Below are 22,583 nucleotides of genomic sequence, written 5' to 3' on the forward strand. Positions count from 1 at the left end.
TTCTATTTCTGAATGAAAAACAGTGTGTCATCATTCACATAAATAAAAAGTGTCCTTTCTTTACAACTAGAGATTTTATAAAGCCGTGAATGAGCAGATTTTATGCTCTGGACCTGCATTAAAAGATTTTATCAAAGTGCCCTTGTCGCCACACACATGCTGTATACAAACAGACACAATGAAATGCATCCACAAACACACACACAAACATATTTGGGATTTTCCGTCCGACCATCTGACTAGCTATCTGACTTTGGCAGTCCTGGAGCAGACTCTTGCCTAATATTGATTGGCTTGTCTGTGCGGAGACAGATGAATGCATTAGTACCCAGCTCACCCTGCCACTGGAAATATATTAAGTTCATGTATTAGGCACCCTGTCTGGTTGCCATGGAGATGCACCGGGAGTGAGGGACCGGGGGGTGGGGAGGATGGGAGACGAGTGGGGGATACAGGATGTGATCAGGCAGTCGACTTGATTTGTAGTCCCGCTCCTTCTTCCTCTTCCCCTGCCTCTGTCACTTGTGTGTCCTCTCTTTATCTCTTGCACCTTTCTTTCTCTTCTCAGTGTTTCTTCTCACTTCATTGTCTCTTTTCCCCTAAAATTCTTTCTCCACTACTTTTCATATTTTCTAAACTCCACCAGGAAGAATGAGCACTTTCTCTGTCTCGCTGCTAACTATTCTATTGATTTTGTCATCCCTTTTGTTTCTTTTTTTTTTCTCTACTTTCATTCTCCATCTCGCCATCCCTACACCACCAGTTGTTTGATTTCTCTTGGGTTTTTCTTGCCGACACGTTTTCCACTTTATCCCTCCACGTACATAAGCATTTAACTCCCTCTTCATCTGCCCCCCCCCCCCACCCCACCCCCACCGCCGCCGCCTCCCTCCTTGGCTCGCTCCATCTCTGTGCTCTGCAGTAAAACTGGTGCATTGAGGCAGCAGGAAATGGGGACTAGAGACAATAGAATGGAGGGAAGTATAGAGGGGAGTCTGTGTTGCTCTCCTCTCAAACCCAAGTCTGTTGAGAAAAACATGAGGAGAATATTTTCATAATCTTAATTTTAATTACATGTGGCATATGCACATAAAATTCATATTCAAGGCTTTATTTGTCAAGCTTCTCCTGGAACATAAAACCTTGGAACTTCTACATTTGCGGTCACTGTGAGACCAGGATTTGAATAAAAACAATTTACACAGAAACCTTTTTTGAATTGGATGCTCATATTGGAAAATGTGCACATCTGCTCTGTGGCTCATGTGTTTTAGCTTGCTGTTCAGCACCTCTCTAAGCTGCTATCAGTGCTTTGTTGGTGTGCCAGACAGTCTTCGTCTGTGTTGGGGTCACATTTTGACTGAACACAATATTAGAAATGTGGACGCCTGCTTCAGGAAGCTGGACCGTATATTCAACAACAATGAGAGAGTGACTGAGGCTGGCAGAGTGGGTGCGGAAAATGTCTAGTTACATACAGTGGGGGAAGTTGGTTTATACCTGTGTGATATGTGTCCCTCTTCCAGGTAAAGGTTATGACAAACAGCTGAAGGAACTTCTGGATGCAGAGATCCAGCCCATGGTAGAAGAATTCGACAACAAACGGACTAATGGTAACTAAACACCTGCTCTGACAGACACATAACTGCATGAGTAAATCAGTCCTTGGAGCGTCAGAATTGATAAGTAAGGTCAGAAATGGAAGGGAGTAAGAAATGAGAGATTTCAAAATGATGCCCTAAAGCACACTATTCACCAGGATGTGTTGAGCCAAATATTTCTGTCTTCCTCCTCCTCCTCCTCCTCCTCCTCCTCTTCCTTTCCATCCATCAGACACAGTGTATGAGGAAAGGTTGCAGACAGCAGCAGACAATTTCATCGCAGCTGCCTCCAAACTGCCTAGAGGTGAGACATGGTCTCTTCCCCTTTCCTTCATCTTTTCATCTATAGTAAGGCCTATATTAGGTCATTACTGCTCCATCTGATCTCTGTACTCTCTCTGTAATAAGATAGTTTCAGCCTTTCAAAAACTGTGGAGATTACAGGAAGCAGTGGGGTTGAACTGACTCATGGATGTTGGTGTTAAATCAAGTCATCTGATCGAAATAAAATTTGGTAATCTGAGTTAACTGTCTTTCGTTCTTTTCACAGTCTCTGGATGTTTCCCTCCATGTGGTTAGTGCTTTTATTCTTTTTTTGTCTTTTCAGTATCATAAATTTTGTTGTTTGATGCATGATATCTTAATCCATGTATCATCTTATTAGTTCAATGCCTCCATCAGGTTTTCAGAGTGCAGGTGCAGTATACAACTGTATTACCTGCCAATATGACTCCTGTGAATTCCCTCTCGACTGTCCAAGTGAGTATTAATAATAATCCATCCAACATATTGGATTACTGATACTCTTACATCACAATTTTCAAGTAGGAAAAAAAGGTGTACTAATCCAGACTTGACACATCCTTACATAACTATATTTTCACCTTCATAAGCATCCACTCTTGATCCCTGAAATGCTCCTCTTTTGATCCTTGAAATGCTCTTAGCAGAAAGTCAGGATTTGAAAAAGAGACTGAGGCAAGGTTTTATTTCCACACATTATATCTTTTGCACAGAGCCCCCAAGGTACTCTTTAAGTCCTTGGCTTCTTTATGCAAGGTGACAGTTGACTCCCACACACGACGGTATTCGTATCAACCCTGTACAGCACAGCCACTGTTTAGCATATCATCACTTTTACTCCACTCCTCAGAGACTGGGCTTAAGTATTATCATTAAGGAGGGCTCAGACTGAAAGAGCTGCCCCCCTGTGAATGTTATCTGTACGTGTGAGCCTGTGTGTGTTACTGCCTGTGTGGGTGGCTATATGTTTATTTCAGTTGAAGAAATTAAAGTAATGGAGAACAGCAGGAGCCGAATGTGGTGCGATGTGCCATTTCACCTGCCAAACGACATCGAGGTAATCTGGAGGTTCACAGAAGAGGTATGCTCGGCATATGGTGAACCATTGAGGGTCACTGCAGTACCTTTAAAGGAATAGCTCAATATTTTGGGGGAAAAGGGATATTGACTTTCTTGCCGAGAGTTAGCGGAGAAGATCGATACCAGACCAGATCAATACCGATTTACCAGACAAATACGAGATATTTGTCTGGTAAATAAGGAAGCTGGAGCCACAAGTCGATTATTGGCTGGACCGCAACAACAATGGGACCAGCCCTATAATTGCGAATGTCTGTCACTGACTGACTGACTGACTGACTAACTGAGTTGAGTGATATTTCCGCCATTGGTCAGCCAAATGCCACGTGACTGAGTTAGAGTTTCCCCATTGGCTTATGCTAAGCTAAGCTAACCAGCTGCTGACTGTAGCTTTATATTTACCAGTGGTAAATATATAGGTAGCATTTCTTTTATCTAGCTGTCGGCAAGAAAGCTGATTCCAAAATGTAAAACTATTCTTCTAATACTGCATAGTTTTTTTTAGTCATATTAGATTTGTCATTGCACACATTAGAATAAGTGATCCCTGTGTTCAGTACATGTAAACGGAAAGTATTTATTCCCTACAGGTGAAAACCCAGCAGGTGGATCAGTTTAAAGAAGTGACTGCAGGGGTGGACAGGCTCTATTCTATCCCTTCAACCAGCTTGCAGCATCAGGGCACCTACCTGTGTGAGATCTACTCAGGCCAGCGCTCTATTGTGAGACTATACTACTATATCACAGGTAACAAGATACACCACTGTTGATCAATGGGAGAATATTTGTACTGGGACATAAAACAACTCCTTCAAACATAAGGAGAATATATACTTAGAAGGTTCAGATATAGCAATTAAGTACCTGAAGTAAATATATTAAATAGGGTTTGTCTTTGTCATTTAAGTGTTTGAAGGAATGTGAATGTGAAAAATAAATGTTAAAATCATTTTGGGTACAGATTTAAGTTTTAAAAAAAAATCTCATTAAATGTGATGTTTTCTGAGGTAACAGATAAAGATGTTTACTTTATGAATATTGAGGATAAAAAGTAATAAAAAAGACACTGGAGGCAAAAGGGGAGTCCAACCATAGAAGAAAATGGAAACAGCAAATTAAAAACATGGAGAAAAACGCTCATATAAAATCTATAAAATATTGATTATATTGAAACAAATTGGGCTAATTAGTTTCACTAGTAAAACCATAGAGAATTAAATTAATCTGTACACATATATATGACATATATATAGATTTATCCATATGCATGCATGTGTGTATATAGGTATATATAAGTACTCATGCATTTTTGTATTAGGTTTAATGTAAATGCCTACTGGGCTTAAACATTTTTGGATATAAATGTCCTTTTCTTTTGGGTTCCTTAATCATTTCTATTTCTACCATCATCTATTTACTTTATATGAGTCCCTGTATTCCTTCTCTTCATCTCTCTCTCTAAGTGACCCCCCAGGTTGTGGCAGGCCACACAGAGCTGCAGGAGATATTCGACCTGTCTCTGCTCCCAGGAGGGCGGTTACTCCCTGCGCCTGGTGGTCCTCCCAGCTTCCCCCTCCCTTCACCACTTCTTCTCACAGCCTGTTTAACTGCTTCACTGCTGCTGCTACTCCTCTCCCTAGGGTAAAACAAAACTATTATTTGCACAATATGAAATATAAACAGCATAGAAACTTAAACTCAAGATGCCCTTTGCCAGGTTATATTTATATAGGGTATATAGTTGTGTGTGTGTATCTATAGATTTATATGTGCATACATACACATATACATACATAAACATATATATATAGAGAGAGATTGTATATGTAAATATATACATATATTAGTTGCTCTTTCCCACTTTCTCTTTGGTTGTTTCAGGGTTCTGTATTGGTCATTAATACCAGAGCACCCAAGTCTCTCGGAACAAGCAGATGGAGACGAAGATTTAGGATTTTGAGAGTCAGAAAGCCACATGTAGTGCAATAAAGGCATTTCAACAAGCATCTGGTCTTCGAGAGAGTGTTACGTCATAGTTTACAGAAAACCTGTGTGTGACTCCTTCGACCACTAGAGGGCAGGATGTACATTTTTATCAGTGGTGCTTGGGCTACACTTTGCTGCATGTGCAGTGACAACCACATTTATTCTCTCTCTGATTTGTCAGTTGAAAGTCGCACTACCAGTTCACTGACTCACTTACTGTACGAACCATAAGTGAATTTTGCACAAATTCCAAAGAACTACAAAATTTACAAGGGAAATATTGTACTTTTTATTCCACTAATTGTATCCTACAGTTGTAGTAAGTTTTATATACAAAAGCATATGATCAGCTCATAAAATATGATGCATAACTGTAGACTGAATAGCCAATAGTAATAAGTATTTAAAACAAGCTCCACTTCAGCCAGCTACAACAAAAGTATCCTGCATTAAAATGCTGTTTGGTCATAAGGAATCATAAGCCACTAATATAATATGAAGATAATTGTTACTCTCGAAAAATGACCCCTCAGCAAACTGAATACTTTGAGCACATTTTGTTGATAACACTGTATTTTTACCGACGTAACTTTTTTAATGCAGGACCTTCACTTGCAATAGATAATTTTTGCAACGCATTATAATGATGCTACTTTTACTTAGGTAAAGAATCTTAATACTTTGTCCATAAATAATATTAGTGATGATGCAGTTATATTAGACGCTATGAGGCTCTTGTATGGGTAAAGGGTAACGAAAATATGGAAAGAACAGCTAAGATGGCTTTGTATTCAGACAGACGGACACTGATGTGCATATTGCCAGTAAGAGATGCAGAAGCATCGTCATGTCCAATTTCATCCAACAACCAGTATTAGAAGGATTGGGACAGAGTGAATGGGAATCAAGCCTTTGGTCAGGACAGGAAGCAGAGCTGTGATGAAAAGAGAGGTATCATGGTATCGACAGTTGTATTGATAAGTAAAAAACTAAAAATTATAGTGGTGAATTAGTGAGCACCATAGTCAAATTGGCAAGAATAAAAGAAAAGAAAACTTCCATTATTCCACTTGACTGTGTGAAAGGATACACTTACACGCTCAATCCTTTAGGTGACCACTAGGAGGCAGCAACACACACACACACACACACACACACACACACACACACACACACACACACACACACCTACACACACACACACCTACACACACACACACACACACACACACACTTCTCCTCCTCCTGATATCACAAGATGTCATCCCAGACATATTACAACATATCCATCTTGAATCTTCATTGAACTTTAATGTTACATTTACATTGTGTCACATGTGGTCCAGAGAATATTTGGTTGCTAAAACGACAAAGACACCATCTTCCAAAACAAATCTGAATCACATATGAGGATGGGGAAGTGCTTCAATTGCAAAATGTATTATTCCTAAAATGTGACACTGTAGTCATACTGTATATTTGCTAATAAGTATACATTGCTAAAGTGAACCATCAAAGCTGAATGCCTCACCCTCTGATGTCATTTGAGTTTGCCATTGTGGACTGGTTAAGAGTGAGTGGCAGAAGTTATTACGTAAAAGATTCCACTTATCCTGTTGCACCCTGGTCATTATAACCTGAAAACACCACTCATGGTGGAAAAATTGCAGAAATCACTGGTGTGTACCTCCGACCTTCCATGAGGATCTTTTCTGATGTAACCCCAAAAAGCAACAATTACATACTTTGCCTGTCCTTTGAAACAGTGGTGGCAGGTAACAACTTTTTGCCTCGGGTCAATATGAATTTAACTCAAACACTCCAATCTTTCTGTCACACTGAGACACACAAACACAAAAGATCACATGATCCCATGGGTGCACACTCCTATGCAGTCCTTGAAGTAACAGATGTCAGTGAAAGGTCAATACACTGTTCAGAAAAACAAAAATGTACGTTTCCTTTTTCCCTCTATCATTCGGAAGAATTAATGAATTAAATTTTTATGTTATTGTCACAAATCATTTGTGTAGTTGCCATTTTCCAACATTTTCCATTTTCATTTTTGCTTATATGCTGAGCACCTGCACTGATATGAATTTTTTACATGCCACCACTCCCCTCACCATCACTGGGTGGCAAAACAAACTATGGTTGCTATGGATGGAGAGACCTGAAGATGTCTTTAAAAAATAAGAGCCACCTTAATCAAGAACACTGTGATATAGCAGACAGTCATTGGCCTGTGGATGATGAAATGTTGCTGGAACATTTTCTGAGACAAATATGTATGTTCAGTATATATGCTTAATATAGCTCCTCGTTCTGGACCAGTTCTCTAGCCAGTTCAGTCTGAAATTGCATTCAGCCACTAGACATCAGTGATATATACATGATATATGATATTATATGATATGATATGTAATATATGTACAACTTTTGACTCTGACTGGACAGTAACAGTCCAATCATTAAGCAGAGTCCACTCAGAGGGCAGGTGGTTCCGTTATCTTCATCTTCATCAGGTCCTGAAACCTGACACTGCATCATTGATACTTTCAAACTTTATGCGTAATGACTGTAAACATTTTTGATTTACTGTGCCAAAAGTATTGCTGGCAGGGATTTCTTATCCACTCTGCTGCTCAACACTGCCTTATCTTTGGAGCTGCACAGCTGCATTTACTTTCACTTAGCCATGAGACCAAGATCACATGGACAACAGTCAATAAGTCACCAAAGACAGAAGAGAACAGCATGTTTGAAGCTTGTACACTTTGATACCCAGAGAATTAGACACACAGAAGCAAACAGTCATGTTACTGACGGGTGTTGTGCTACAAAGTAATTTACTTCTTCCTTATTAGATGCAATGAGAACCTCCTGTTTTGTTCTGATGCAGAGCAACAGACCGAAACCGCGGTTAGTGGTTCCAGGTACTAGAAGGACGTGTCAAATAGCTCAGGCACAGCCTGATCTCATTGACATCTCCCCACACCAATACCTGCATTTCCCTGGAGACTACAGACCTCATACTTAGTGAGAAAGGGACTCTCATCTGATAGCGATAACACACAACATCAAAGATTTCTACTAAAAGAAAAGACTGTTATTAAAAGAAATCCCCGACAGGGATTTTTTGAAACACTGATGTGATTTGTCTAGATACCTCCAGGGTACCACTAAAGGATTTTGGTCTAAAAGTATCATATTCAAATATGTTGAGTCTAAGGATAGAGGAATCAGTCTATACAATACCAGCTATTTCTCTTTTCTTTATAGGCATGAGCTGCTGCTTTTAGTGAAATGTTTTCACAACTATTGTTTGAGTGCCTTAAAATTTGAAACATAAAAATGGTGGCCAGTGACTGAATCTTAATGGCTTTAATGATCTCTTGACTTTCCTGTATCCAGCAGCAGGTCAAAGTTGTCACTCTACATTTCAGTTTTAAACTAACAAATGTATTTCCTGCAGCAGTTTACAAAGAAACCGGGTCTCATGACAGCAACCCAAACTCTTATAATCCTAGACAAATTTTCAGTGGTGGAAAGTAACTTCAGTACCTTTACTCAAGTACTGTGTGTCATGGTTTGCCATGACAGACACTTTTTGTTAGTTTGTTTGGATTTTGTCACATCCTGTTTTATTTTGTAGTTGGTTTCCTTGTGTGTCTCAATGTTACTTCCTGTCTTGGTCCTGTCTCTGTTTGGTGATTGTCTCCCCCGCCCTAATGTGTTTCACCTGTGTTCAATCACCTTTGCCTCCCTTGTGTCTATATAGTCTTTGTGCTCCCCTTTGTCTGCGTCGGTTCGTCTGTTCATGTTGGCTGTGGTATCCCCTGTGTCGCCGGTTGTTGTTCCTTGTGTGCCCTCGTGCTTCAGTTTCCTGTTCTGTTGGCTCACCAGTAAGTTCTTCTGTTAATAAACATTTTTTGCACCTCATTCCCCTGTGTTGGCTGCATTTGGGTCCAGCCTTACCCGCAGTGACACTGTGCTTAAGTACGACTTGGATGTAGTTGAATTTTAATCAAGTATTTCCATTTTGTGCCACTTTATACTTCTGTTGCACTACATGTCGGAGAGAAATAAGATAATTTTCACTAAATGTGGATTTATACACTGGTGTTGCTGTTTTTTCCATATTTTACTCTGTGATTTGATCACATAGCTGTCACAGTTCATTCAGGCATTCCTTCACTCTCTGCCTGCTACACCCTCCAACACTAGTTTTCCTGCCTTTCATCCACCCGACTCTTCCCCACACACCTACTCACTCGTTCCCAATTCCCTAATCAGCTCGTCGTATTTATACCACCCCATTTCCACTCTCGTCCGCCACATTGTCTATTGTACTTTCCCCATTGTAGCAGTCCAGCATTCCTTGCCTGCTTTTGACTGTCTGTTTTTGGATTGATTTATCTGGGTGCCCGTTACCAGCCACTGCCCAGGCCCTGACCTCAAAACACACACAGGCACCCCCACCCCCACTCCATCCATCATCAGGGGCCCCACTTAGGGGGGTGTTTATGGGTGTCATTGCAATATTGTTTGCGATATAAGGGACCATCGGGGGGCCCCTTCTCCGAAATTGTTTTCGAGGGCCCGAAACCATTGCCTGGTTTTTACTGTGCTGATGGTGCACCTCTGCCTAAGCCTTTAACTGTGTCTGAGTCATGTTATTGCACCTCAACCTAAGCTGTGACAAAAAGCGTGCTGTACACATGCCATACACCATGGAAAAATCAAAACATTTTGAACTGTTATCCAGCAGTAGTATTTTAATGCTCTCATACTGTGTGATTCAGATGGAACGCCTTCGCTTTAGAAAGAACTCAAGCCTTGTCAACATTTTTTAACCTCGTCTGCAATACATGACAAACTGACTTATAGATGCAACAATACTGTTGTACAACTCTACAGCTAATAGAGATGATGCACTTTAACGGTGAAAATAAATCATTATAAAATATCAGTTTACTGTTCATTATCAAACATTGTCTGTTTTTATAGGGAGTAGTGAATGAATGAACAAGGGGATGATTTTGGACACCACCAAGTTGACTGGCCAACAAAGATGAACCACTGATAATCTAAAGTTGGTATTGTTTATATTCTACAATCTTGAGATTAATATGATTTTCTTCCAGTTTACTCTGTACAAAGACAGCATAGTCAGTTCCTGTGTAAATAAATGTGCTCTAAACCTCAGGAAGAGAAGTCCTTGGTACCTCCAAAGGCTTGAACGATCATATTTTATCTCGTATGTTATCTTTCTGGACCTGTGGAGCTCTGCAGAATGTAGTTTCACTTTTGAGTTAAGTTTTCTCCTCAGATAACAGGTAAGAGGCCGATTCCAACAAGGCCAACGAGACAAAGTCTTTCTGTGAAAATGTAGAAGCATCTTTGATTGACTATTTAGGGCACAATGGACGCCAAAAACTCAAAACATGTAGATTAAGGTCATCTTTGATCTTTTGTTAGTGAACAGAGTCGAGCTACTTTTGGGAAATCATGCACTGTTGAGTTGATGTTGATACAAAGTGAGATCGTATTTCACGTTCTCAGCCACTGTAGGATCAGTGACAGGACATAATCAGATGACTCGCTATCTGTAAAGCTCCAACACAGTTTGGAACTCGCACCAGTTTGATCACAAAGAGAGAGATGAGGATGCAAGATTAAAAATTCACCTATTGATAAACACAAAAACGAACATAGAAAACAACAGAGACACAATCACGCAAACACCACAGGATGTTATTACAGCAGTGGGAGGGTGTTCTCCTTGTAAAGAACTAGTTCTCCATTAGAAAGACAATTAATGAGGACTCAAAATCAGAACTCCAGAGTAACTGTTTGACTGTAAATACAGACACAGAGAGGATGGTAATGGAGGGGTAAAAAAAGATTCTGTGGTACTGCTTCTGCAGGATTTTACAAAATGTTCTATGCTTTACTAAATGTTTTATGATACAGAACTATCAGGTGAAAGACATTTTTTCCTGTGGTGTTCCTGAGTGCAGTTTAACAAGTGTAATGTAAGAAATGTATAAAGTATGAACAACAATCTCAAGCAAAAATATATTTTAGATCAAATTAATTATTCAGAACTAGAGTGAAATTAAGTGAAATAAGCAATTATAGATCATTGTAAATTAAGATATGACTAATTAAGGCTTCAAGTATAATAAAATGATGTGTATGTGGCAATTCATACATTTAGCAGTCTTCTCTTAGGTTTAGGTTTATATTCTGAGAAGCCAACAGTGTGTAGCAATGGGGTAGGTTTGGTCTTCAAAACCCAGAACCTTCTCACTGTGAGACAACAGTTCTAACCACAGCACCACAATGCCGCCCCATGAATAAATCTCATAATATAGTAGGTAATAAAAAGTCTTGGTACCATAAGGCATAAAAAGTCATAAAAGTAAGGCATAAAAATGCAGAAAAAAACCCCATCATACTACAGTAAGACATGACTACATCATAAAACGTCACAGCATAGTAAGGCATGAAACTAGCATAAAAAGTCATAGTATATTAAGGCATTAAATGTAATAAAAACATCATAGTATAGTAAGTCATGAAACGTCAAAAAACATCATAGTATAGTTAGTCATAAAAATGCATAAAAACCACATAGTATAGTAAGGCATAAAAATATTTTAAAAACCTCATATTATAGTAATGCATAAAAATGCAAAGAAATGTCATAGTATAGTTGGAAATAAAAATGTCATAAAACGTCATAGTAGAGTAAAGCATAAAAACGGCACAAAACATCACATTATAGTAAGGCATGAAAATGCCATAAAAGGTAATTTTATAGTAAGGTATAAAATGTCATAGTAAAGTAAGGTATAAAAAAAACTTCATAGTACAGTAAGGCATAAAAATGTGGGAAAAAGACATAGTATAGTAAGGCATAATAATGGCATCAAACGTCGTAGTGTAGGTAGGCATAAAAATGTCAAAAACATGTCATAGGCATGAAAACATCATAAAACCTTAATTTTATAATAAGGCATAAAAATGAAATGAAAAAAAACCCAGTCATAGCCGAGGAAAGGCATAAAAACGACATAAAACATCATAGTATGGTTAGGCACAAAAACGTCATAGTATAGTAATGCATGAATCATCATAGTATAATAAGGCTTAAAAATGTCAAAATATAGTAAGGCACACAAATGTCATAGTATATAGTAGGGCAAAAAAAGTGTAGGTTAAGTGTAGGGAGAACATGCAAACTCCCCACAGAAAGGCCCCAGGCCCAGGGTTCGAACACAGAACCTTCTCACTGTGAGAAAGCCGGCATTGTATGGCACATATGCTATAAACCCTGTCGTGCATTACTTCAGAGGCACATCACCCTACAGTCTGTGATACATTACCACAAAATTTAATTTTCATGTGGCACTGAAACATCAGGTCACATTTTCCGGGAATACCCGTAGAATTTTTGTAAGTTTCTCCAGTTTATACTGCAAATCTACAAACAACAACATTGAGCATTTACACATAATATAACACAGATTTGGAGTTTTTTAGATTTAATTTTGGGGGTTTCTATTTTCATATTTTATTCCCCAGTCATGTAATCGATCAGTTGTTTTCTATGAATGTTCAAATAAAAGACCCGACAACAAAACTTCTTATACATGATTTTCATTTAATATTTCAAAACAGTTGTCTTTAGAAGTTTTCTTTCACCTCGGACTTCCTAGTCAGCTCTAATAGTCTTTAGTGAGCTATTAGTTCATTAAGATTTATTTCATAAAAATCCTGTTACACTGTTTTTGAAATACAAGGTATATTAGGAATATGACATTTTAGCATTACAAGAAGTTGTTTACCCATAAACGAATATAAATTACACTTAGTTCTGCTGAGTGTAGAGAAATACTGTCCCATTGGTGGAGAAAACACACTGTGAGAAGAGACTGGGATCTGTGAGCCTTATAAAGCACTTGTCAAGAATCTAAATATAAGTCAGACATGACTCAACACTCAACTTGTCATTTAACTGGCAGATTACTTGTACTTTTTCCACTGGGTTATCCTGTTGCCAAGACAAACAGTGATGCACTGTGACAAGCAGCAGGAAATGTGAATTATACCGATGTGAAACAGTATCTAAACTATTTTTGTGGATTACTCCAGATTATAGAAACCTTTTGGCCCTATACTGTTTGGTGTTTCTACACTGAGTCTACACATTTTCTCTCTTTTGGACCCCAACTCACTCTCCCTAGCTAAATAAGTAATAAGCAACAGAGAGGAGTGCCCATGAGGTTAAAAGCATCATTACGGACACATGTCAAAAAAGCTCATTCAGGAAATCTCACTGCTGACTGCCCCATAAATCTTTCTTTTTTCTCACAATTATGTGTAAAAGGCACCATTCTTTTGTTTAGTCTCTAACTTTGAACTGGTTGAGGCTTTCATCCATGTTTATAACTTTGTGCACACCCATCACAATACTACAAGGCAATTATGGTATACGTATTTGCTTGTTTAGTTGTGATTTATCACAATCTGAACTAAACTAAACAAACTATTCTATTGTAAAAAATACCATTATGATTGATGAGTCAACTAACCTCAACAAAGTTTATTTTTACCTCAGCTGACTTTTGCCAAATATGTGGTGACAACTTGTGTTTCCCTGTCTCGGGTGTGTTTGTCACACACACACACACACATCTGATTTTGATGATGGAAATCACTGCTCAATTCTGGTATTTTCAAAATTATACTGACTGGTAAAATCCAGTCAGTCACTTGTTAGATTTTGCTAAAAGTTAAGGTAATAATGTATCTCGTTAGTCCAATTAATTCGCAAATTTTGGGACTGGTGCTCATTGTTGGCACATTCCAGTATTAAAAAAATTACTTTGATATGGCAAAGACACATCCGGTAGTGACTGCTCTATACAGTGACTTCAAAAACTCTGGGAAAAGATGTGGGCTCTGATTGGTGTCTGCTGGTATGCAGCGTCAAACTTTGTGTTTCAGTTCCAGTAAATGATGGCAGCTCCACCAGTATGAGTGTGCATGCTGCAGCTGACTGTGAGGTTGTCGGATGAAAGCCGTCTCTGCAGACTGGGTGAACACCCTTAACTTAATTTGTACAAATACTATGTGCCAAAAATAACTAAATGATCTAATGGAATTCTCTCTTCATCTGTTCCCCATTTTTAGAGTAAAAGGAAAAAGCAAAATAATATAATAAAAGGCCACACCATCAAAAAAGTGAAAACAAATTTGTTTCATGATGTTGTTATGTAGAGCAAAAACATGCAATTATTTCTAATGATAGTATAAGCATTATCATAATGCCCATAGTACTCATTTCCTCTTATCCCCACAGCATTGGCAATCTTTTTATCACTCAAAATATCAGCTTGTATCAATTATGACGTCAGTGTAGTCGTCATGATGGAAGAAATCGTAACCACTGTGGTGGTTTCCACATGTTTCGGGGGGAGCTATTGCCTTTTGCTGTGTAAGTTCACCCCCATCCCCTTCCATGAATTATGGCTTCCTCCAAGACAGATGAGCACACAGATTACAAAGATTAAGACCAAAAGTAATTTAGTGCTTAACACACCGCTGGGTAACACATACTTCTGCTTCCCATTTGCCGCAGATCAAACATGTGCCCCAACATGTGCGCCAGCTGAGACTGTTCCTCCCTCCTGATATCAGGGAGGGAAGCCCAGACAGGGTGGGGGAGGGCAAGCTAATTGAAAACAGACATGAGGGGAAGTGATGTTTGGCTTCGTCAGACTTCTGGTTTGCTCCTAAAGGTTTTTTTTCTTTTCCTTTCTCTTCTTTCCCTGACTCATTCACGCTCTGTATCTGTACAGAAACTGATTTCTTCAATTAAATCGCCTCGGATATCTGAGATCTGTTTTGGGTGGTTTGCAGTTTGGGCAGAATATCCATGGTAGAGATGGTGATGATAGAGACCAAACACCAGCTATTATTCCAAGATCTGATGAGTAATGTTGATGCTGCTCTTGAGGAAATCCAGACACTTTTACTCATGTGAGAAAATATTCTTGCCAGCCAATCTACAGTTGTTTTAGCCACGCCAAAGGTATTGACTCACTGGCCATCTGGCAGATAGTCAGGCAATGGTGTATGTATGTAAGTATCAGAAGTGTTTCCTGATGTTATCAGTGGTCTTGTGGTCATGTAGTCAATGTCTACTGATGTAAACTCCTCCAGCATCTGAGTGGCAGTGGCAACAACATTATTATAAGAAGCACAGAGTCAGAGATGAGCATAATATACTTGACAAGTTGTAGTCTGGCTTTCATCAGTTGTACTCCGAAGAAAGAGACCTCTGTTAAGAGCTTGATAAATAGCGATGCGGGAGAATTTTCTACAGTGGTATAAGAAGTGTTCAGAGCTCTTATTTACGCAGAAGTACCAGTACAACCCTGTAAAAATACTACGTCACAAGTTCCAAAGACAACTGATTGTAGCACAGGGACTCCAGGAACCGTGCACGGGGCATCAGCCAATCAAGTGAGAGGCACAAACTAATAAGTAGGCTCATGGACAGCAGGTGTGCCCCCACACAGACTTTGGTTCTTTGTTTGTTCTTTCCATGTGGCTGCACTCGTGGCTCTGATAGAAGAGCTGAAAAGAGATGGATGATTGTTAGCTGGTGCTGAGGAACGGTACTGACTGCTGTTAGTATTAGTATTATGTATTTTACTCTCTACAGTTCTTTTACTCTTATTTTACTCCAAACTATTTGAGCAAACTATTTGAGCAAATAGTTTGGGAAAAACTATTTGAAACCGATACAATAAACACAAAGTTAAGAGTAAAATACAATATATATATATTATGTTCCTATTTTTAACTTTATTTGATCAGCTGTAGATCTGCTTTTCCTAGTCAAATAAGACACATCATTTTGTATTTAATATATATATATATATATATATATATATATCCTTATTTTGGGTTACATTCCCAACAGCTGTGACTATTTACATGAAATTTCCTATGAGAATTCTACTCTTCCACACCTAACATCAGAATGTGAAGATCCATCATCCGTAGCCCCTAAACATGATGTAACCACCAAGGTGCACTTGACATTTACTTGACAATAATGCTCTTTGGGTGTTGATCTGTGTACTCAAGAGCCTTAAGCTTTGTGCAACAGGGAACACCTTATTTATGACATTATATTGGTATTGAACATAAATATGTGATTGTTTATTTAGTCCCACTTCATACTATTGACTGTCAGTGCGTTTGCTGAAGCACTGCTTATCTAACAAAAATAAATGACAGCTCTACAAAACAGGGAGTCACTCCCTCTGAACTTTTACTGCACTCTAAAAAGCTATAAGCAAGAGCTCCATCCTACATGTTATAATAAAAAAATATTTCCACGTCACTATTCTTGACAATGTCAGATCATTAACTCGAAGGTATAACTTCATGTCTTGTTGATAGATGCTTCTTAGAACCTCAAGAGCATGACCATACTGTCCAACTGAATTTATATAATATTTACTCTCCTCAAATCATAAACCCAATAGTCGTAATGGAATATTTTTCAACTGTGTTCTCTATATATTTTAGTGTAACATGAACTGTGTAGAATTTAATTTATAGAATTTACTCAAAGCACATCATGTGAGAAATCACCATAATTTCGATAAATACATTAGACCAATACACAAATACTCAAGCAAAATTATCTAGAAAAAGAATTTCAAGAGAGTGAGTGGGTTGGAAACCTATGCTTAATATTTTGATCTACAAAATGAAAATGTTTATTTTCATTTTAAATCATTTATAAATCTGTGAATGATCTAGTTAGCTGTAATGTATTGCCCTGTACAAACTAACCTCTGGGCTATAAAAATCAAAGTATCTCAGTGTTTGACGTGCTAATTTTGACTCACTGTTTTGATAAACTGGGAGATGATTCTCACAGCAGTTTCTGTCTGCTGGCATTTACCAATTATACTTAGTGGCCTGAGATACAGTTATACCTTTACACTCATTTATTGTTGATAAGTGACTAAAACCCAAGTCTATACAATTAATCCTCACTTTCTGTGAGGCTGTATCCTTCCACCAAACCCTGTAGGAAAAACTGTTATTACTTATTACTAACTAACACTATTACTACTACTAACACAGAAGAAGAATGCCTAATTTCAGCTGACATTAGGTTTTTTTCCTTGCAAATAGTGTCACCTGTATTATGTAACCGTGTATCCTTCCTTGAAATAGAACTGACTTGTAATGTGATTTTGAGAACAGAACTGTGCATTTTAGAAAAATATTTTATTTCTCATCTCTTCACAAGTTCCCAAAACCATCAATTTGTTCACATTTTCAGACAATTTCCAGCCATTTCAACATGCATATTATTTAGAAAATATATATAAAACTGAAACATTTTTGTCCATTTTCCTCTGTAATACAAAATTGAACAAAGTGCATCGTATAAAGTACGCCCATACTTCACATATCACAAGTAGGTACACAGTAACTTAGAACAATATTTAATGAAATATCTGTCACCACTGTTACATAAGTAAATCCATCTTTGGTCCTCAGCCACAGTATCATTATCATTGTCCCTTTTTCTCAGAGAGGTACGGTATCTTCTTTCCAGCTTGTACATGTTACCCACAGCACAATACTATAACTGCAATTTTCTCTATTTTCAAGTAAATCTACAACACTGCAGAAAGTGCCGTCCAGGATCCAGTGCAATAACAGTAACAGTGCTGAAGTAATGGTCACTAAACTGGCACAGTGACACATTCGTATGTGAAGTTCTTTTGTGTTTTCAATGTAATCTAGATACACATACGTGAACATATGGTCTTAATATTTGTAAAATACACCAAACCCCGATTCTTTACCGACACCCTTTTAAAATAAAAATGTTAACTAAATAGCAGTTTTCCCATCTCTAGATATCATGAATAAATATCTGATTGAAGGCCGTCTCGTCCATCATCATGTGACAGAGAGAAACCTGAGAAGTGCATGAGCCCAAAAGCCCTCAGTACAGTTTCATTGAAATGTGCAACGACATCTAAACACTATATATTAGTGACAGTTTTGTCACTTGTTTAAAAATGCTTTGGTAATATGGATGTTATCGGTTTCATCAAGATTACCGATATTTATTCCCCCCTTTTTTTCTTGCAGTTTGTGGTTTTTATGTAGTAGCTGCATGAAATGTCTTTGTCCATCAGTTACTAAAATATCAAAATAAATACATGAAATTAAATAAAAAAATTCAAATAAATCGACTTCTTTCTCATAGTTCTTCACTGGCCCCTTCGGACCTACGCAGTCACTGTGTATTTTTGGGAGCGCTTCCTACATAACTTGCGGAACCACACCCAGTAGAGGAACATCATAAGCAGCCAGTAGCATATGTAGGCCACGCAGCCAAAGATGAGAAACTTAGTTTCCATTATCTTGGCTGGAGTTGACCAGTCCAGTTGACTCTCCCTGTAGATCGTGTATCCGAGCCCACTTAATAAAATGGCAGCCCACACTGACAGAGGGAGAAGGGGCATGTAGTTCCCTACAATCTTTCGCCTGCCTGATGTCCCCCAGCTGCTTTTGTTCATGGTGATAATGGCAAAATACTTAGCAGGCAGCAGGCTGGTCATGTACAGAGCTGAGTAGAGGGACATAAACACCATCACCATGTCTCTGCGCAGGATGCAGGCGTAAGACGCTTTCACTAGCCCAATCAGCTGGATGCAGCACAGGACCCAGAGGATGTCCCACAGCGTGCCGGTCCAAAACAGCTGGATGATGGTGGCGGTGACAAAGAAGGGGAATACGCCTGAGACAATGGACTCATAGGTCATCCAGAGGTGGTGCTTGTGCCACCACATTGCATTGTAGAGCCACTCACGGAAGTAAGATTTTGTCCAGCGAGTCTGCTGGCTGAGCCAGCGCAGAAACTGAGCAGGTGTCTCTGTGTAGCATTTGGAGCGGGCTGTGTATCTGAAGAAAATGACAAAAAAGAAAAGACATATGAAAACTTTCATATTTAACAGTGTAATATCAACTGATGTTTATTGTGTCCTTTTTTATTTTTTGTACATAACAATGCTAAGAGGGTTCTTACTTTGTGGCGTAGCCCATGCTCAGCATTCGGTTGGTGAGATGTCTGTCGTCACCAAATGTGCAGTGAGTTCCCAGAAACTTCTGATTGTACCAAGACTCCAGAAACTGCTGGAGGAGATCGTTCCTGTACAGACCTTCATGGAGCAATTCAAGAAACCACAATCACATAAGAAATATTAGCTACAATAGGTTACAACGCTGCATCAAAGCCATGACTGCTGCTGCTTCTTTGACCCACTTGAGGACAGAGACAAGACCTTTTTCTTACCCAGAGGCCCACTGATGCAGGACACACAGTTGAAGAAGGACTGGCAGGACCTTTCGATATTGAAAGCCATCCAGTACCTCAGACTGCTCATGAAGCTGATGTATGAGTCTTTCAGGTTGAGGATCATCACATCTCCTCCCACAGCACCATACTTGGGGTTGCTCTCAAGCACCTTACACAGCTCCACTGTGGCCAGAGGGTCCAGCTTAGTGTCCGAGTCACACACCTGGGCAAGGTGAAAGAGATTCCTGTCATTGCATTTGAGCGACACTGTCATTTCCTTTTTCTTTCAAATGATCTTAGCTGAACAAATACTTGAGGTATATAAATGAGAAAATAGAAATAGATACCTGTATATAGTCAACTGATGATCCAAGTGCCTTAAACGCTGTGTACATCACCTCCCGCTTGCCGCCCCATTTCTGCATGATACACACACACCTCTTGCTCTGGATCAAGCGCTCTACCTCTTTTCGCTGTGGATCCTCTCCTACAACATAATCAGCATCCCCGCCTGGGCCCATTGCTGTGGCCTTTTCCACATCCTGCTGGGCCTGGGTGGGGTCCCATGTATGGTAGTTGTTCCTCCACACATAACAGCCAGGATCCTGGTCTATAAACACCTCTCTGAACATCTCCATCATATATCGGTCATCGTCTGAGTTCCCATCTACCACCATGATGATGCGCAGCAGCTCAGGAGGATACTTGAGAGCTCTGATGGAGTTAAGGCACTCTCTGAGATAGGCAGGGTCCTCCTGGTAAGCTGATATAGTGAAGCCGATGGTTTTGGTAAAGGTGCACGGGTCTGTGCGGGCTTTCATTCTCCGGTGTTCTATGAAGGCAAAGAAGCTCTGGACCAATACGTGGAGAGAGAGGAGTAGTCCGTAAAAGCCAAAAGAGATGATTCCATACATGGAGGTCAATAGTTGGAAACCCTCAACATAGGCCCAAACCATCACAGCCAGGACCAACAGAGCAAAGAGGAAAGTGAGGATGGTGCGGAGTGTTGTGCCCAGCTTCTTCAATAAAGGTTTCAGCTCCATTGTGTTTCTTTACCTTAGAGACACATAAAGACAATACATCTTAGTACAGCTTGTACATGAGTAAAAGATGGATTCCTACACCGGCACTAGTCATACTAAAAATGTACACAGACACTCATGGTAGTGTGGTTTGGAAAAAGGGTGTATTAAATGGAAATAGCCGTTTTATGTGGACTGTTGTAAGACATCTTAATGAGCTATACAACTTTGAAGATAATGCAGCTGTTAGGCTTATAGATGCTTTAAGCCCCAGTGTCTTATTTTCAAAAGTACCAAGACTGTCAGCCCAAGAATGTGTATGTATACTGTATAGTGACAACTAAGCACCATTGTGTAAAAACATATGTAACAGCTCAGGTGACATAGCAGTAATAGCACATAGCACATACGAACTGTCATTTTTAACCTATTGTATTTACTTATTTTAATGTTTTCAGATATATTTAATTTAGACTATATTATATTATAAATAATCTTCTTATTCTTCTTAAATCTACAAATCAAAAATACTGAAGGTTAGCAATAAACTGAGCTTAAACATCCCACGACATCACCACAGAAACAAGCACAATATCTTATCATGATAGAAAAACAAATGATCTGTTGAGTTACTCCCTAAAGGTAGAGGTACCATCTCTGTTTATCATCTAACTAAATTAATAAATAACCGAATAATGGATATATAAAATAGTATATAAATGTATATGTAAAAGCATTGAAAAAAAACCTTACCGCTTGCAGAAATCTTAAATCTGTTTTTATTTAAATTCGATTTTTTTTAAATCGTTAACGATGCCACGATTCTATGCTAAACATTTAGTTTTAATTTAAATGACACTTCTATTTCTATATATTCAAATTTGATTACACCGTATACATTAATAATTATGACTTTTTACAGTTTTTTTGTGATACGGCAATAATAATAAAAAAAAAAGTGACTAAACAAAGTTTTTTTTTATTTTTATCTTTAACCCTACCTGATATAAAGTTCCCCTGGATTTAAATTTGCGAGACATCCACTCGGTGTTTCCCTTTCTGGCAACCTGGCATGGAGTTTGTTGGCTTTATAGTCTACTAGGCTGTGGACGGGATGGAGCCATGTGCGCGCCTTTTCTGTCTTGGGACGTTTATCATTTACGCGCGCCCCCGCTGACTCAGCCGTGCGTCAGGAGGAAGGCGGTGGTCCCGCTGGCTCAGTATATCAATGTGCCCGGTGCAGAAGGCTGCTTTGTTTTTTGCTTTACCATGGAGATGTAAAGTTTGTGACCTCCTACACAAGTGTTTCCGAAAAGGGGAAGGTTCCCAAACTTTTCGTGGCAGGAGCTTTAACAGTGGAGAACAAGCGACCCATTTGATTAAAGGGATGTTTCGCATAGTCACTTCTAGATTTTTGTCCATCTCATTCTTCTTACTTCCAAAACACTGAACTGATCCTTTTTTCCACTAAGACAGCACATTTTTTTACTTACATATTTGATTTAATTTTATATCTGTAATCCACCAGCTGTATGAGATGTTATATCTTTGTACATATATTATTAAAAATGCAGTTCAGTCAGTAGGCTATATTCTGTTCTTGCAGAAAGTGAGTGGCCATAGAACAGAATGTGGAGATATTCAATCACATTAACCTTGAGGAGGGAGAAAAAGATAAGACATCAGAGGCTGCAGTCAAGCTAGTTGGATGTTGCCCTCTACTGGTTTCTATCTGAAACTGCAATAGCCAAAAAGAAAAAAGAAAAAGGGGGAAGGAAGAAGTGAGGTATAGCTGGACAGGGGTTTGGGGGGTTGGGTCTTTGTGAAGCATAGTGAAGGAGTCAAAGCCGGTGTAACAGAGTAAAAGGAAGTCTTGTCTCTGTTTCTTTGCCACTAATCTTTGACTTCAAAAAGACAAAAGCTGTCCCACATGGTTTTCTGAGTTGCTGCCACTGTCCCGACTTAACCGTGATTACATCCCTGTAGAGTTTCTTTACATGGAAATCTGCTCATGAGGGTCCACACCCTTAGCCACAGGAGCTGGCGTGAGCCGTCAACACGCTTCATGTCAGACCCAAATAGAAGCCACCAGGCAGCTGATGTCATGTCAGGAGGCTGGGCCAGTGTTTTAGGGGACGATGAAGTGGCTTGTTATTATATGTAGGAGTTTCT

At 39.1% G+C, this 22,583-nt stretch overlaps 2 protein-coding genes across 4 annotated transcripts; one reads left to right on the forward strand and one right to left on the reverse strand.

Annotated features, from left to right (window-relative positions):
• Positions 1-390: 390 nt before the first annotated feature.
• Positions 391-4,990, forward strand: spaca6 (sperm acrosome associated 6). The gene is made up of 10 exons (XM_056380532.1): positions 391-407; positions 1,275-1,408; positions 1,527-1,613; positions 1,834-1,905; positions 2,152-2,175; positions 2,283-2,360; positions 2,882-2,985; positions 3,575-3,731; positions 4,448-4,625; positions 4,866-4,990. Exons 1-10 carry the CDS (start codon positions 391-393, stop codon positions 4,942-4,944), a joined length of 930 nt encoding a protein of 309 aa, XP_056236507.1. The 3' UTR covers positions 4,945-4,990.
• Positions 4,991-17,331: 12,341 nt separating this feature from the next.
• On the reverse strand, positions 17,332-20,440 carry has1 (hyaluronan synthase 1). Of its 3 annotated transcripts, none has more exons than XM_056380109.1 (5): positions 19,929-20,440; positions 19,737-19,862; positions 19,387-19,612; positions 19,120-19,252; positions 17,332-18,995 (listed from the first exon to the last, which is right to left on the reverse strand). In XM_056380109.1, the coding sequence occupies exons 1-5, from the start codon at positions 20,430-20,432 to the stop codon at positions 18,320-18,322; spliced, it is 1,665 nt and encodes a 554-aa protein (XP_056236084.1). In that variant the 5' UTR covers positions 20,433-20,440; the 3' UTR covers positions 17,332-18,319. The 3 variants fall into 3 exon arrangements, with proteins under 3 accessions (XP_056236084.1, XP_056236083.1, XP_056236082.1); XM_056380108.1 differs by having other exon boundaries at positions 19,737-19,853; positions 19,920-20,440; XM_056380107.1 differs by having other exon boundaries at positions 19,737-20,440.
• Between the last annotated feature and the right edge of the window lie 2,143 nt (positions 20,441-22,583).

Source organism: Seriola aureovittata, chromosome 7, assembly GCF_021018895.1.
Source record: "Seriola aureovittata isolate HTS-2021-v1 ecotype China chromosome 7, ASM2101889v1, whole genome shotgun sequence".
Lineage (NCBI taxonomy): Eukaryota > Metazoa > Chordata > Actinopteri > Carangiformes > Carangidae > Seriola > Seriola aureovittata.

What these genes read in the sequence shown, in the direction of transcription:
- spaca6 (XM_056380532.1), top strand. An exon ending in TCTGGAGGTTCACAGAAGAG is followed by an intron (nt 2,986 to 3,574) that starts GTATGCTCGGCA and finishes TATTCCCTACAG; the next exon opens with GTGAAAACCCAGCAGGTGGA. An exon ending in CTGCTACTCCTCTCCCTAGG is followed by an intron (nt 4,626 to 4,865) that starts GTAAAACAAAAC and finishes TGGTTGTTTCAG; the next exon opens with GGTTCTGTATTGGTCATTAA.
- has1 (XM_056380107.1), bottom strand. Translation starts at nt 20,432, where the DNA reads ATGGAGCTGAAACCTTTATTGAAGAAGCTGGGCACAACACTCCGCACC. An exon ending in CATCAGTTGACTATATACAG is followed by an intron (nt 19,613 to 19,736) that starts GTATCTATTTCT and finishes CACCTTGCCCAG; the next exon opens with GTGTGTGACTCGGACACTAA. An exon ending in CTGCATCAGTGGGCCTCTGG is followed by an intron (nt 19,253 to 19,386) that starts GTAAGAAAAAGG and finishes TGCTCCATGAAG; the next exon opens with GTCTGTACAGGAACGATCTC.